The sequence below is a fragment of the Dendrobates tinctorius genome, unplaced genomic scaffold (genome assembly GCF_039654945.1).
Source record: "Dendrobates tinctorius isolate UK_male_01 unplaced genomic scaffold, ASM3965494v1 ptg000011l, whole genome shotgun sequence".
NCBI lineage: Eukaryota > Metazoa > Chordata > Amphibia > Anura > Dendrobatidae > Dendrobates > Dendrobates tinctorius.
In genome coordinates this window covers 99,537,349-99,554,014 of record NW_027361679.1, presented here as the reverse complement: position 1 = coordinate 99,554,014, position 16,666 = coordinate 99,537,349, and the positions used below count along the sequence as shown (strand labels likewise).

General features: G+C 45.1%; 1 protein-coding gene across 1 annotated transcript in view; it reads right to left on the bottom strand.

Annotated features, from left to right (window-relative positions):
• Positions 1-5,815: 5,815 nt before the first annotated feature.
• Positions 5,816-16,666, bottom strand: part of B4GALT1 (beta-1,4-galactosyltransferase 1) — a 69,996-nt gene continuing 59,145 nt past the window's right edge. Inside the window, exons 4-6 of the mRNA XM_073545246.1 lie at positions 16,461-16,583; positions 6,513-6,617; positions 5,816-6,362 (exon numbers count right to left, since the gene is read on the bottom strand). Coding sequence (XP_073401347.1) covers positions 6,227-6,362; positions 6,513-6,617; positions 16,461-16,583 — 364 coding nt within the window. The 3' untranslated portion in view covers positions 5,816-6,226. The remainder of the gene's footprint in view (positions 6,363-6,512; positions 6,618-16,460; positions 16,584-16,666) is intronic.

Genomic DNA, 16,666 nt, shown 5'->3' with positions numbered 1-16,666 from the left:
ATCCAGGTTCTTTTTTATCCAAGTGGTGAAAAAAAAATTCCAAGCTTTGTTAAAAAAAAAAGTAAATATTGCACCATTTTCCGATACCCGTAGCATCTCTATTTTTCATGATATCGGGTTGGGTGAGGGCTTATTTTTTGCTTGCCGAGCTGACATTTTTAAATGTTACCATTTTGGTGCAGATACGATATTTTATTCATCTGCTACTGCATTTTAATGCAACGTTGCAGCGACAAGGTTAATTTTTCTTTTATATTGATAGATTGGGCGATTCTGAATACGACAATACAACTATGTGTATATATTTTTTTTATTGTTTTATTTTAAATGGAGCGAAAGGGGGTGATTTGAACTTTTCTATTTTTTTGAGTTTTTAAATACATTTTTTTTTTTAAACTTTTGGCATGCTTCAATAGACTCCATGAGAGACTAGAAGCTGCCATAAACTGATCGGCTCTGCTACATACAGGCGATGATCAGATCACCTGTATGTAGCAGAATTGCTGACTTGCTATGAGCGCCGACCACCGAGCTAAATGCTGCTTTCAGAGATTGAGGCTGTGTGCCCACGTAAGCGTTTTTTTTCGCATTTTTGAAACGTCTGTCCTGGCCAAAACGCTTTAAAAATGCATACAAGAAGCATCCCATTCATTTTAAATGAATTCCGCATTTTTTGTGCACATTAATGCGTTTTTTTTCAGCAAAAAAAAGCTTTGCGGTAAAAAACGCAGCGTGCTCATTAATTTTGCGGAAAAGTCCGCGTTTTTAGCTATTTTCTGAGTCAGAAGACGCGTGGAAAAAAACGCATCAAAAATGCGCAGTTTTTGCGCAAAAAACGCGCGTTTTCTGGGAAGGAGTCCGGTTTTGAAGCAGAAATTTTCTGCATACGTAGGCACATAGCCTGACAGCGGCATTTAACGAGTTAACAGCCGCAGGTGGATCACGATTCCACCTGCGGCTGTTAAAGGCACGTCAGCTGTTCAAAACAGCTGACAAGTGCCGAAAAAGATGTGGGCTCCGCGCCGGAGCCCACATCAAAGGGAATGTGTCCAGCATCGGCATATTATTACGCCCAATGTCGGAAAGGGGTTAAACTATGTTTTTTACTTAAACTTTGTACATGAGAAATACATACCTGGCAGCAATTTTGCAGCCAGGCTCTGATTCATATTGCCCGTGGTTTGGGCAGCATAAATCGACAGACAGTTTCCCTTTAACCTGATGACAAATGAGAGCAAAAAGATGTAAAGGGTATTTTCAGGACTTCAGTCTCAAGACTTGGTTAGGTTACCTCCGATCTCAAGATCGGTGGTGGTATCAGAGGCGAGAACTGTGCCCAGGATTGAATAACCCTTTAAGTAACAAGATGCAGGACTCGTTAGCCGATGATCTGTACAGCACACAATTTCACTACAAAGTTGTAAAGAGCTTTAAGAGCCCCATTAATACAAAATAAATAAGACCACTGCTCCCAGTCACAGAATGGAATCATTCTTGCTCACATGCATTAAACTGCGGTATATGTCAGACTCAATGAGCGCTCAGTCACTCAGCAATGAGTCATACACTTATGACAGCCGGACAGGACAATCCTTCAGCTACTGGATGGGAACAAGAATATTTCCATTCAGACAGACCAAGCAGAAGTTGCATAACTTTTCACTACATAGCAAATAAATTTGGGTCCTGCAAAGCCAAAACCTACCTTGAATTTTTCGTTGTAGTGGTCTTATATATTCTTTACGTTTAGAACATGCTTCTTTTTTTACCCTGGTATTTTGTCGAGCTTTAGAGGAAACCCTGTGATGTACCACTATCCTATCAATTTGTGGTTGAGAAGGACATGTCAACATTCAACTACCACATGAGGTGGGGGGGGGGGGCTGCTGGTACAGCCGAGTATGGTGGAGATGCGCCCTTTCTGTAACTTCCACACAAGTGAATGGGAGTTACAAAAACAGTGTAGCACAGCAGATGTGGGCAAACATTAAAGGGAATCGGTCATCAGGTTTTTACTACCCCATCAGATAGCAACATGATGAAGGAGCAAACACCAAGATTCCATTGATGTATCACTTAATGGGCTTTTTACTGTAGTTTTGATAAAATCACTGCTTTATCTACTGCTGATCTACTAGATCCCTGAAAGCTGAGACCTGTATAACCACACACACACCGCTGATTGGCAGCTTTCTGCCTATGCACAGTGGACAGGAAGCTGCCAATAAGTGGTGGAGTTATACGGAGCTCATGAATATGGAGGATTACACAGCAGCAGGTTTACTAATCCTCGATTGGCGATCTCCTGCTGATAAAACATAGATTTTATTGAAGCTGCAAAAAGCAGCTGGAATCAGGGTCTCTGTCTCTGCATCATGCTGCTCTCAGATTAGTTGACTAAAACCTGTGACAGCTTCCCTTTAATGTCTACCTTGTGTTGTAATTTTTTTGTCCATGTATCTTTTTTAAGAGGGAGTGTTGGTGTCTGATAGCAATGACAAAAAAGCATGCTGTCAAATAGTAGTCCATCTATAATATAACGGGCTAAGCGTCACTCTGTCTGAAGCCTCTATAGACTGCGCGACGCGCCTGCGCACTGCACAGTCTTGCTCCAGACAGGATGATGCATCCCCCCTCCAAGAGATCGCGGTATGCGTAAGCACTGAACGCATACCGCGATCTCTGCAACACCTTACCGAGCCGGTGTTGCTGTTCCCGCGGGGTCTTGCGCCATATGACGTCAGGAGAGGTCGGGTTGTGGCGCCGGAATCGGCGCTTGCGCAGTCCGCGCTTACCGCCGCCATTTTGTAGAAGACACACTGCACACTGTCTTCAAGAAAATGGTGGCGGAAAGCGAGGACTGCGCACGCGCCGAGTCCGGCGCCACAACCCGCCCTCTCCTGACGTCACATGAATCGGCGACTGCGCAGTCTGCCACCATGTTCTTGAAGACACACTGCAGTGTGTCTTCAAGAACATGGTGGCAGAAAGCGAGGACTGCGCAGGCGCCCAGTCAGGCACCACAACACGCCCAGAACAGGACAGCGCTGGACACAGGGAAGAAAGGTGAGCATAAATTTTTTTTTTTTTTTTTTTTAATGTGTGCAGTTTAATAGGGGTGAGGGGGACCATTCATATCAGGATTGGGGGGTAGGGGACCATGCATACCAGGAAAGGGGGGTGAGAGGACCATGCATACCAGGATTGGGGGGTGAGGGGACCATGCATACCAGGATTGGGGGGTGAGGGGACCATGAATACCAGGATTGGGGGGTGAGAGGACCATGCATACCAGGATTGGGGGGGGTGAGAGGACCATGCATACCAGGATTGGGGGGGGTGAGAGGACCATGCATACCAGGATTGGGGGGGGGGGTGAGAGGACCATGCATACCAGGATTGGGGGGGGGTGAGAGGACCATGCATACCAGGATTGGGGGGGGGGGTGAGAGGACCATGCATACCAGGATAGGGGGGGTGGGAGGACCATGCATACCAGGATTGGGGGGGGTGAGAGGACCATGCATACCAGGATTGGGGGGTGAGGGGACCATGCATACCAGGAAAGGGGGGTGAGAGGACCATGCATACCAGGATTGGGGGGTGAGGGGACCATGAATACCAGGATTGGGGGGTGAGGGGACCATGCATACCAGGATTGGGGGGGATGAGAGGACCATGCATAATAGGATTGGGGGGGGGGTGAGAGGACCATGCATACCAGGATTGGGGGGGGGGGGTGAGAGGACCATGCATACCACGATTGGGGGGTGAGAGGACCATGCATACCAGGATAGGGGGGGTGAGAGGACCATGCATACCAGGTTAGGGGGGGTGATGGGACCATGCATACCAGGTTAGGGGGGGTGATGGGACCATGCATACCAGGATTGGGGGGTGATGGGACCATGCATACAAGGATAGGGGGGTGAGGGGACCATGCATTCCAGTATAGGGGGGGTGAGAGGACCATGCATACCAGGATTGAGGGGTGAGAGGATCATACATACCAGGATTGGGGGGGGTGAGGGGGACAATGCATACAAGGATAGGGGGGTGAGGGGACCATGCATACCAGGATAGGGGGGTGAGGGGACCATGCATAACAGGATAGGGGGGAGAGGGGACCATGCATACCAGGATCAGGGGGTGAGGGGACCATGCATATCAGGATTGGGGGGTGAGAGGACCATACATACCAGGATTGGGGGTGAGGGCACCATGCATACCACGATAGGGATCAGGGGGTACCATGCATACCACAATAGGGATGAGGGGGGTGCCATGTATACCACGATAGGGATGAGAGGGGTGCCATGCATACCAGGATTGGGGGGTGAGGGAACCATGAATACCAGTATATGGATAAGGGGGTACCATGCATACCAGAATTGGGGGGTGAGGGTACCATACATACCAGGATAGGGATGAGGGGTGCAGCACATACGAGGATGGGAGACCATATACCAATAAAATGCACGCCATCCGGGCGTCGAACGGGTTCATAGCCAGTATAGATGTAACAAGGTATGAAAAATATATATATTTGTATTCACTGACAAACAGCCTAGAACATTTGTATTACTGGTAACAAAAGCCTTTCATATGGATTCCTTCAAAAGGTGCTTGAAAATACTTTGACAAAAAAAGCATGTTGTCAAATGGTAGCCTATCTATAATATAACGGGCGTCACTCTGTCTGAAGCCTCTATAGACTGCGCGACGCGCCTGCGCACTGCACAGTCTTGCTAAAGACAAAGTGATGCATCCCCACCCCCCCCACAAGAGATCGCGGTATGTGTAAGCACTGAACGCATACCGCGATATCTGCAACACCTTACCGAGCCGGCGTTGCTGTTGCCGCGGGGTCTTGCGCCATGTGACGTCAGGAGAGGGTTGCGCAGTCCGCTCTTACAGACGCCATTTTGTATTAGACACACTGCAGTGTGTCTTCAAGAAAATGGCGGCGGAAAGCGAGGACTGCGCACGCGCCAAGTCTGGCGCCACAACCCGCCCTCTCCTGAAGTCACATGAATCGGCGCCTGCGCAGTCCGCGCTTGCAGCCACTAGAACAGGACAGCGCTGGACACAGGGAAGAAAGGTGAGTATAAATGTTTGTTTTTTTTTTTTTTAATGTGTGCAGTTTAATAGGGGTGAGGGGACCATGCATACCAGGATTGGGGGGTGAGGGGACCATATATACCAGGATAGGGGGGGTGAAGGGACTATGCATACCAGGATTGGGGGGTGAGGGGACCATGCGTACCAGGATAGGGGGGTGAGGGGACCATGCGTACCAGGATTGGGGGGTGAGAAGACCATGCATACCAGGATTGGGGGGGTGAGGGCACCATGCATACCAGGATAGGGGGGTGAGGGGGACCATGCATACCAGGATAGGGGGGTGAGGGGATCATGCATACCAGGATTGGGGGGTGAGGGGACCATGCACACCAGGATCGGGGGGTGAGGGGACCATGCATACCAGGATCGTGGGGTGAGAGGAATATGCATACCAGTATAGGGGGGGTGAGAGGATCATGCATACCACGATAGGGATCAGGGGGTACCATGCATACCACGATAGGGATGAGGGGGGTGCCATGCATACCAGGATTGGGGGGTGAGGGAACCATGAATACCAGTATATGGATAAGGGGGTACCATGCATACCAGAATTGGGGGGTGAGGGTACCATACATACCAGGATAGGGATGAGGGGTGCAGCACATACCAGGATGAGAGACCATATACCAATAAAATGCACGCCACCCGGGCGTAGAACGGGTTCATAGCTAGTATAGATGTAACAAGGTATGAAAAATATATATATTTGTATTCACTGACAAACAGCCTAGAACATTTGTATTACTGGTAACAAAAGCCTTTCATATGGATTCCTTCAAAAGGTGCTTGAAGATACTTTGGCTCACAGGGCTCGTCCTGTTGGAAAGGCCACCATCGGAAGATAAGGCATCTCAGTTTGTAAACACAGAAATGACATAGCAGCGGCATACAGCAATACATTCAAGTTATTTGTTGCTTTTTTTTTTTTCCAGCATATGGCTTTCTGAAGCGGTCAAATAAAATAATCTGCATGTGCCAAATATACTGAATATGCAAATCTGTAAAATGTCCATTTAAAAAAAAAAAAAAATACACTTGAACGTCAAGTCACCATACCAGCATGGTGAGACCAGTCCGTGAGTTTCTAAGCCACATTGTGTTAGCTTGGCAAAGGTCCAACGTCAACAGTTATTATGGTGTACAAAGGAAGCTTTTCGGTCTTGAGGACGTTGTATTTAAGAGAATTTATCCCATCAGAATTCATGGTTTGTCTTGTATGGGCAATCAAATCAAATCTGCAAAGAAAACCATTTCATGTTAATGGTCATCATACAATTACTTATGGTTGTATTTGGTCAGCACAATCCTAAAACTGAGACTCGTAACACCCACATTTCTGAACAGATCCATAACCATGTAATACCAATGGCACAGACATGAAATACCTTCTAGGATTTGGGTCATTCTTTGCATCTCTTTCATGTCGTATCATCCTACACCTTCCAGTAACAGCATCTGGTCGGGAGATTGACATGCCTCGGGAGGCAATCCTGTGGGGGACAAGCAAGGCAGGACAAAAACATCAATTAATTGGTGCTTAAACCATATTCCTAGTATTGTTTACCCAGCTGGGTTACGCTCATTAGGCATACCAAGAGTTAACATTACATACAAAGGAAATAAAGAATACAGGCATCTCAAACAGAAATAATTTGTTCCTTAAAGGGAAGCCATCAGATAAGACCTACTGTTTAAATCATGCTTTTGTGGAAAATTTATTTTTTGGCTTTTTTTTTTCTTCCCGTTACATATCACAATCTGTATTAAAAAAATGATAATATATTTTATATACACACACACACGTATTGTTTCCTACATGCATGTATTGTTTCCTAAAACCACAGTAAATTGGTCTACAAAAGAAAGCACCAGTGGACAGTGTGAAAATTGCAATAGATGAAAGTGGACCCCTTGACGTGTTTCTCCTAAACGTGGCAATACCCCATATTTGTTAAGAAACTACTGTTTGGCAACACAGCAGGACTCCAAAGGAAAAAAATGCCATCTGAGGTTTTCCAAAACCAGTAAGTGAAAATGACAAATATGCCAGCTTAGTACCCAGTTTGTGCTTCTGAAGACTCGCACTCTGTAAATTGGTAACGTGGGCTCTCACCTCTAAATTATAAAAAAAAGGGGAAACTAACAGTAGTGGAAGATGGGGAGGTGCCCCTGAAATGTTGCAGCGGCGTGCAGGGGTCTTGATCTTCTGCCCTCACAGCAATGTCAGTACAAACCCATGTGAAATTATTTATATAGCTTCTGAGTTGAATATTTGGAAGCACAATCAATAACTGCGATTCAAGAAGGAATTGGATGTGCGCTTTATTTTATACACAAAAAAAATGACTTGCATCGCCATATTCTGAGAACTATAGCATTTTTATTTTTGCACTGACAGCAGATCGAGGGATGAAAAGACATTTTTCTTTACAGATGACTTTTTGATTGTATTTTAGTCCAGTTTTTGTACATTGGGATGAAGAAAAAAAACAGCTTTTTTTACTGTGCTATTTATTATTTTTTACAGTGTTCACTTTAGGGTAAAATAGTATAAGAAGAAAAAAAAAACTGACAAAATACCAGATCACCCTTACATTGTCAATTCAAACCATGGGGAAGCCTGAAACCACGCTACTGCATGAGGTTAAGATATGCATGCTGAAGGAAAAAAAGTCAAGCTTCCAGATCAGGTTGAACATTTTAAAATGTGAGTCTATTGTATGTACACCAAGATTAAATACCCAGATAGCGTTCAAAACGTTTTTTTTCTTTGCAGTGTGTGCACTTTTAAAAGGATGACTAACAAAAACTCAAATTTTTAAGTATCCAACCTGACCTTGAAGCTGGACTTTTTCTCCCTCAGCAGTTAAATAGTAAGACAGGTTTACAGATTTGGTTTGGATGTGGCGACACAAAGCACCTGTTTTTTTTTATCATAATTTTTTTTTTTAACTAAGACCAAACTAAAATGTTTAAGGCCGGTAAAGGGACTAACGTGTTGCAGGGTATTAGACCTGTCACGTCACACACTACTTATGGAGGCCCAACAGGCCCCCAGTACTTGCCAGACTCGGAGGTTATTTTGAACAACCATTGGCACACCATAATTGCGTTGCAGTGGAGCCGATGGGCTGAGACATGGAGCCCTCTCTTAGGCCGGGGTCACACTGGCGAGGAATACGGGAGAGTGAGAGGCGCAAAAAGCACGCATTAGACACGGACCAATGATTCGCTATGAGGCAGCTCCCATCAGCCGTATATTTCTCCTCCGTAACCTATTCTCCGTACCACTCGCAGCATGCTGCGATTGTCAGCGTACTACGGCCGTAGTACGCCATTGCAAGTCTATGGGTGCGCAAAAAATACGGATTACACACGGACCACACATGTGACTTGCGAGAAATACGCACCCGGTGTCTTTTAGAAACCCTGTCATAGGGCTCCATTATATGTTCATTTTGCAAGCCTGCGAGAAAATCTCGCCATACGGATGCCATACGGATGCTGACATGCGCAAAATACGCGACCACACCTTGATTACGGATGACATACGGAGCACTATTTAGGGGTCTGTCATCCGTATTACGCATGTAAAATACTGACCGTATTTTGCGCTGGTTAGTGTGACTCCAGCCTTAGCTTAAATTCTGTGGTCACTGATGACCACGACATCTAGATGGTTAGCCAGGGGTGGCAGTGTTCTGGCACCATTCCAGTCCATCCTACACTCTGCTGCCCGACTAATCCACCTGTCTCCTCACTATTCCCCAGCCTCCCCCCTATGCGAGGCTCTTCACTGGCTTCCTATTGCCCAGAAGCTCCAGTTCAAAACCCTAACCATGACATACAAAGCCATCCACAACCTGTCTCCTCCATACATCCGTGACATGGTCTCCCGGTACCTACCCACACGCAACCTTTGATCATCTCAAGATCTCCTTCTCTACTCCCCCCTTATCTCTTCTTCCCACAACCGCATAAAAGACTTCTCCCGTGCTTCCCCCATACTCTGGAAATCTCTGCCGCAACACATCAGACTCTCACCAACAACAGAAACCTTCAAGAAGAACCCGAAGACCCACCTGTTTCGACAAGCGTACAGCCTGCAATAATCCTCGGTCTACTGAACCACCGCACAACCAGCTCTATCCTCTCCTACTGTATCCTCACTCATCCCTGTAGACTGTGAGCCCTCGCGGGCAGGGTCCCCTCTCCTTATGTACTTGTGTGTCCCTTGTCTTGCACATGTTTATTGTACTTGTCTATATTTCCCCCTTTCCCATGTAAAGCGCCATGGAATAAATGGCGCTATATAAATGCATAATAATAATAATAATAATAATAATAATTTGGCTTTCAGTTAAGCGGAGCTTACGGTGGTTGTGCCGTGCACAGGTCCCATGTCTGCACGATCACCTGAACGTAGCAGTACATACATTGTTGGGAAGGGGTTAAACTTTGTGAAGGAATAATTACAGGGACCAAATAAGACTTGCATCAACAGTATAGATTTCTAGGAATGTGGAGTCAAGAGGCTAGCCCAAGCGTGACACCTGTGGATAGCTGCCAAGTGTCTGATGAGTGGGGATCTGATTGGTTCCTTTCATTCAAAGTAGGTCAAACAAAAAACCCCAAACTAATGATCTAAAAGGAAATACCGGACTAGCAGATATTTGAATCAAATTACCTTTATTAAACAGAAATGGTAAACGGTAGTACTACATCAAAGTATGTGCCCTTACTAGGAATATAAAATCAATAATACAAAAAAATATATATTTAATTAAAAAGATACAAAAAGGGAAGGACGGCGGACCAAAAAAAGTAATAAAAAGGTAAATAATTACATATCAGCTATGATCACATGAATGAGGCCCCAAGGGAGCGGGTGTGCGCTGTACTTGGACGGCAGATTTTAAAAAGGTACAGGCCCCCTTTTATTGCTCCAGCACCGTTGTGTTTGCACACTAAGCACCTTATTGTGCTTTATTGCCCCTGCACTATTGCCTTGCAACCAAGCACCTTATTAGCTACTGCAATTTGTGATTTTTCCACTTTTTTTGTATTTACAATTGCGCTCTTGTTTTTCACCACTGCAGGTCCCCCCTTTTTTGGGCACGTGCCCCTTTTTGGACTTGTTTTAGTGAATTTACCTGAGTATACTGTGTTCCCAAAGATTTAACACACTTTTTTATGATATACACAATCCCTTGTCCATTTCCCCTTTTTTTCAACTCCCTTGGGGCCTCATTCATGTGATAATAACTGATATATAATTATTTACCTTTTTATTACTTTTTTTGGGTCCGCCGTCCTTCCCTTTTTTGCATGTTTTTAATTATACAAATGTATGGCTCATTTTTTGATGTAGTACTATCGTTTACCATTTCTGTTTAATAAAGGTCATTTTATTCAAATATCTGCTAGTCCGGTATTTATTTTACACCATTAGTTTGTTTTTTTTGTTTGGTTCTTTTGATGTTCGAGTGGTCTGCCGCTCATTCACAGAGCACCTATGTGTCATTCACTATAGAAATATATTGACTGCTGTGCTATTTTATTCTGTGATCTATAGGTGTTGGTGGTCGTGTCTAATTTGAATGAAGCAGCAGGTGAGCATATGCAATGTTGCTCTATTCGTACAGCACTTTAAACTACATGTAGGAAAACACCTGAAAATTAGCCTGGTCACAAATAGGAAACAATCCCCCGATCTTTTGATTAAAGGACCTGTCACACTAAGCGATATCGCTAGCAATATCGCTATAACGTCACTGGTTTTTATGACGTTATAGCGATATCGCTATGTCTGATACTTACCTACGACTGCTCCCCCGCTAGTTATCGCTGATCGCACGAGAACGTCCTGGACCATTTCTCGTCGTCAGCTTCCTGCTGGGCTTCCTGTGGCGCCGACGAGCGACGCGTGGATGCGGGCGGGAGGACGTCAGGATCACCTCGTCTGACAGGTAAGTAGCGACCCCCGACCCCTGCTATGTCGCTGGTGAGATCTGCCTGTGTGGCAGCTCAATAGCGACCACTTAGCGATGTACCAGCGATCCTGACCGCGTCATATCACTGGTCGGGATCGCTGGTGCATTGCTAAGTGTGACAGTACCTTAAGAAATAGGCTTGTTTATGATAAACACTCAAGGCTGCAAATAAAGGCAACCAAAACTATACCAGTTAAGTTTATCAAAGGAGGGAACATTATGTTGAAATCACCAGAGCAAACATTTTCACCAATAGGACACACAGGAAAAACAGCTATCTAGCATACACATTTCAAAAGAAGAGTAATTTACAAGTGACCTTTGGATACACCAGATATCTGTCCTTATCAGCCTGAACAGGTTGTGTTATTACAGAGGCATACCATCTGTTATAACTCTGCCCTTCATCTGGCCAAACAATCCTACTTCACCACCCTCATAACTTCACTAGCCAACAATCCGAAATTACTTTTTAAAACCTTACACTCCCTCCTGAACCCTAAAGCACAGGCAGCCCCTTATTTCCTAGAGAAAAAAAAAAAACAATCATATCCACCAGGACATTTCTGCCCCATCTCCTCAGTGCCTGGATCCCCTTTCCTGCCACACTTCAAGCTCCCTTGCCATCTTTAAGCCTGTTACAGAAGAAGGTACTCGGCTACATGCTTCTTCTCGGCCTCCGACCTGCAACAGTGACCCTATTCCCCCACATCTCCTGCAGTCTCTCACAGGTGGTCACTGCTCACCTAAATAAAATATTTAACCTGTCTCTCTTCCAGTATCTTTCCCTCTACAATCTGGTTTCTGCTCTTTAAACTCTACTGAAACTACCCTCACTAAAGTCTCTAATTAAAAACAGCTAAATCCAATGGTCATTGCTCACTGCTGATGCTCCTGGATCTCTCTGCTGCATTTGACACCATGGATCACCAGCTCCACCTGCCTATGCTCTATCAGGCTCAAGGACACTGTTCTCTCCTGGTTCTCCTCCACTATCTATTGCTAAATCTTACTCCTCTCCTTGTCCCCTTACTATCGGAGTTCCTCAGAGCTCAGTGCTAGACCCCCTCCTCTTCTCTCTATACACAGCCCCTCTTGGACAATCAGTAGATTTGAGTTCAAGTATCATCTCTATGCTGACAATTATACACTTCTTCCCCTGACATCACCCCCCCAACCTAATACAAGTTACCAAGTATTGTTTGTCCGCTGTCTCTCACATCATGTCCTCCCTTATCTCTCCAAAACGGAACTTCTTGTGTATCCTCCCTATACTAACCTAACTCTACCTGACATTGGGGTTATATTTGACACAGAACTTTCCTTTATTCCCTATATCCAATCGCTCACGTCACATGCATCCTAAAAACATCTCCAGAATACGACCTTTTCTCTTGGTTGACCATTCCTTACAGGATCCAATATAAACTTCTTTCTCTCACCCAGAAAGCTGTCCACTGTTCTGCACTACCCTATATCTCCTCCCTAATCTCTCTCTAGCACCCTACATGTGCCCTCTGTTCTACAAATGACCCAAGGCTAACATCCTCCATAATCCAAACCTCGCACCTCTGTCTCCTCTAGTGCTGCACCAGTTCTCTGGAATGGAGCATCCCAGATGTCTAAACATTTTTAAGCATGCTTTAAAAACCCATCTGCTCAAACAAGTCTATCACCTTAACTCACTAACCTAACTCCCCTGTTCCCTCCTTCTACATACTGTTCAGAACCTGCTCGCTTCTATTCATCTGTCTCCATACCCTCCATGCACATGATAACTGCACTTAAACATATTGACTAACCGAATAATACAGCTTTATATGAAAATCCCCATTTATTATAATTGCAGGACCTGAAATAAGTAGAGATGGGTGAACCCAAACAGTAAAGTTCGGCATCCACACTGAACGCCTACTGTTCAGGCACGGACACCAAACACTGTCTTCACCAGGAAGTCCGTGTTACTGTTCGGGTTTGGCTGCCCGAACACCGCTTCTGATCGGCGGTAAAATCATTACCGCCGGTCAGATAAAAGAATAGTCTTTATTTATATAACGCCAACATATTCAGCAGCGCTTTACAATTCAACAGTTCATATACAACAGTCATAAAAAGTTAACGATAATACAATAATTAATGCAAAGATAATGATGACCCTGCCCACAAGAGCTTACAATCTGCAATGAAGTGGGGGTGACAAAGTACAGGTGCTTATTTACAATGATGGTCCAGCCATCTTGAGGAAATTGGGGATAGATAAAGGCTGCATGAGCTAGTCACAAGCCAATATTTGGGGTGCTTTTGGAGCGATTGAGTTTGATGAAGGGATATGATCAGAGAAGTAGAGGATGTACTAAACAGATGTGTTCCATTTTTTTTTTTTTTTTTTAAGAGTAGAGCATTCCAGAGGACTGGTGCAACTTGTGAGAAGTCTTGGAGTTAGGAGTGGTAAATATGGATAATTGTGGATGTTAGTCAAAGGTCACTTGTGGAGCGTAACGAGTAGGTGGATAAACAGAAATAAGGGAGGAGATATAGGGGGTGCCGCACTGTGGAGAACTGTGGTGCTAAAATGCGACCATCCAGGCTGAGAACCACTGATGAATGGAGCTGTTGCGAACGCAGCGACAGTGACTAGCGGTGACGTCATCAAGGTTACTGCCGATCATTGAGGCTGAGTTCACCGCAGTTCAAATTCACAGCAGTGGAATTCTCCCTATGAACTGCGGTGAACTTGCCTCTGCACCGTGAGACTTTTTCTCACAGTGCAGAGGTCACCGCAGTTCATTTGCTGGCTGGGAACGCAGCCTCTGTGACCGACAATAACCTTGATAACGTCACCGTTTGTCACTGACGCTGCACTCGCAGCAGCTCATTCCCCAGTGGTTCTCAGCCTGAATGGTCGCATCTTGGCACCATCCAGGTTGAAAACAAATTATCCCCCAGACATAGATTACGGTGTGGGACAGAACAACGCACAGAATCATAGAATGGTAGAGTTGGAAGGGACCTCCTGGGCCATCTGGTCCAACCCCCTGCTCAAAGCAGGATTCGCTAAATCATCCCAGTCAGATGTCTGTCCAGCCTCTGTTTGGAGACTTCCATTGAAGGAGAACTCACCACTTCTCGTGGCAGCCTGTTCCACTCATTGATCACTCTGTCAAAAAGTTTTTTCTAATATCTAATCTGTGTCTCCTCCCATTCAGTTTCATCCCATTGCTTCTAGTCTTTGCTTGTGCAAATGAGAATAAAGTTGATCCTTCTACAATGTGACAGCCCTTTAGATATTTGTAGACAGCTATTAAGTCACAGGTGAGGGATATTGTTGTTTTTTATTTTAGGTATATTACAGGAGACGAGGGATTCAGTGGAATTAGGCGTTATACTCACCTAGCTGAGTTTGTTATTTTTAATTTAAAAAAGTACAACAATATTTTCTTTTATTTCAAATAAAAGACTTTATTCTGGCTATGTGTTTATTTAAAATGCAACTATAGGATTAGGATCTCCATTACTAAGCCGTAGGCTTGATGTCACCTGACAATACAAAGGTGACATCAACCCCACAAATATGAACCCCACTTGACACCGCTACAGGGCAAGTGGGAAGAGCCGGGAAAAGCGCCAGAATTGGCGCATCTGATACATGTGCCTTTCTGGGTGGTTGCGGGATGCTATTTTTAGGCTGGGAAGGGCATATCCATGACTCCTTACCAGTCTTAGAATATCTGCCCCATACGGTCTGCTTATTTAAATAAATACAATGTGGGGAGCCCTCTATTCTTGATAACCAGCCTTGCTGAAGCTTACAGCTGAGGGTTGCAGCCCCCAGCTGTGAGTTTTGTCTGGCTGGTTATCAAAACTATAGGGGAATACACGCCGTTTTTTTTTTAAATTAATTACAGTGCAGGAGCCGGCTAATAAATACTCCCATTAGCTGCTCCTGCTCTCACTGCTATTAGCTGCAGTGGGCGTCGGTTGATGGAAGCTGTAGTGACATTAGCTGACAGCAGTGACCAGAGGAAAACTTTATACCTCCGATCACAGCTGCAGGCTCGCTGTCTTTTGACAGCGTGGGAACCGCGGTTCTCTGACCGGTGGTGATGATTTTACAGCCAATCAGAAGCGGTGTTTGCCGCGCTGTCATGCACATGACAGCATGCCAAACACTGGATGTTCGGGTCCCCCATTCAGGTGAGTAGGGTCTGGGTTCGGGTACTCTTCTGGTACCCGAAACCAAACTTTTTGTAACGGCTCAACCAAACCCGCTGAACCCAAATACCCAGGTGACCGCCCATCTCTAGAAATAAGCACTTTTCACCTATGCTGTCCCCCCTATTCTGGTATAATGCCTTTGCTCCTTCCGTTCGGCTCTAGCACATTTTAAAAATAAACAGAATGATTCTACTCACTTTCCCCTGCTCCCACACTACACGGTGTACTCTCCTGTAGCCGGCGCAGGAGTCAGCAACTTCAGTACAGGCACTGCATGACATGCCATGCACCAATGGCAAGCAGACGTCTGCTGTTAACCGCTGATTGGCTGGCGGCAAGTATTGCAGGGCAGGGGCCCGGCAGATCTCTGCGCCGCAATACATTTCACCTGAATGTGGGATCTGACACACATCCAGGTGAAATTGGCAAAGGAATATTCTCCTCTTGCACAGGACTGGTCGCACCATCTGCAAAATTGATCGTTACTTCCCTGGATGCTGGGGTAATGGCACGCATGCCCACAGAGAGCTGTGAGCTCCCCTTCTGCGATGTGTACCATAGGTTCACCACCACTGGTCTAGATGTTCATATCAAGGGCATTATGCAGGACAAAGGGGCACCAAATAATAGCTATCTATCTGGGGATGCTTTGCAGCTCTCTCTCCCCCAACTCCTCCATACACAGGAGTGCTCGCTCTACCATGTGCTTCTACATGTTCTAGAAGAGGCGCTTGCTGCTAGACATCTCTGGTGGCTGTTTCTCGCCGAGAAGAAAAGGATAGGTAGACCGAAGTCACAGACTGCCGCTCATGCTTTTTTTTTTTTTTTTTGGCGGCTTCAGTCCAATTTAAATTAACGTGCATGGGAGCCTTAACATATTTATGACCGATCTGTACGATCGACCAGCAAAAAATATCAATAGGATAGGCCATCAATGTAATCTACTGCATCAACGGCTGAATGTAAATAATGTATGGTGCTGGAACGGAGCTATGCCATACATGGATTAGTGGGGGCTTCAGGACAATCTCTAATTTTTATACAGGGAATTTATTGCTTTCAATTAATTACGGTAGCTAAATAAAATAAAGAACAAAAACAAAACCAAAACACACAATTAACTACCTATTGTATATGTCATCATCTTCTCCACCCCATCCCCAGTAATTGTTGGGAAATCCATTGATTTTTTCAAATTGTTCTTTGCTTAAGGCAGACACACCTCCGAAATACTGTTTGTATGGTAACCTGAAAAAAAATATATAGAAACTTCGTTACACAACATTTGTTACCAGACTCCAGAGTATATCTCACCGAGTGTGAGGAGCAGG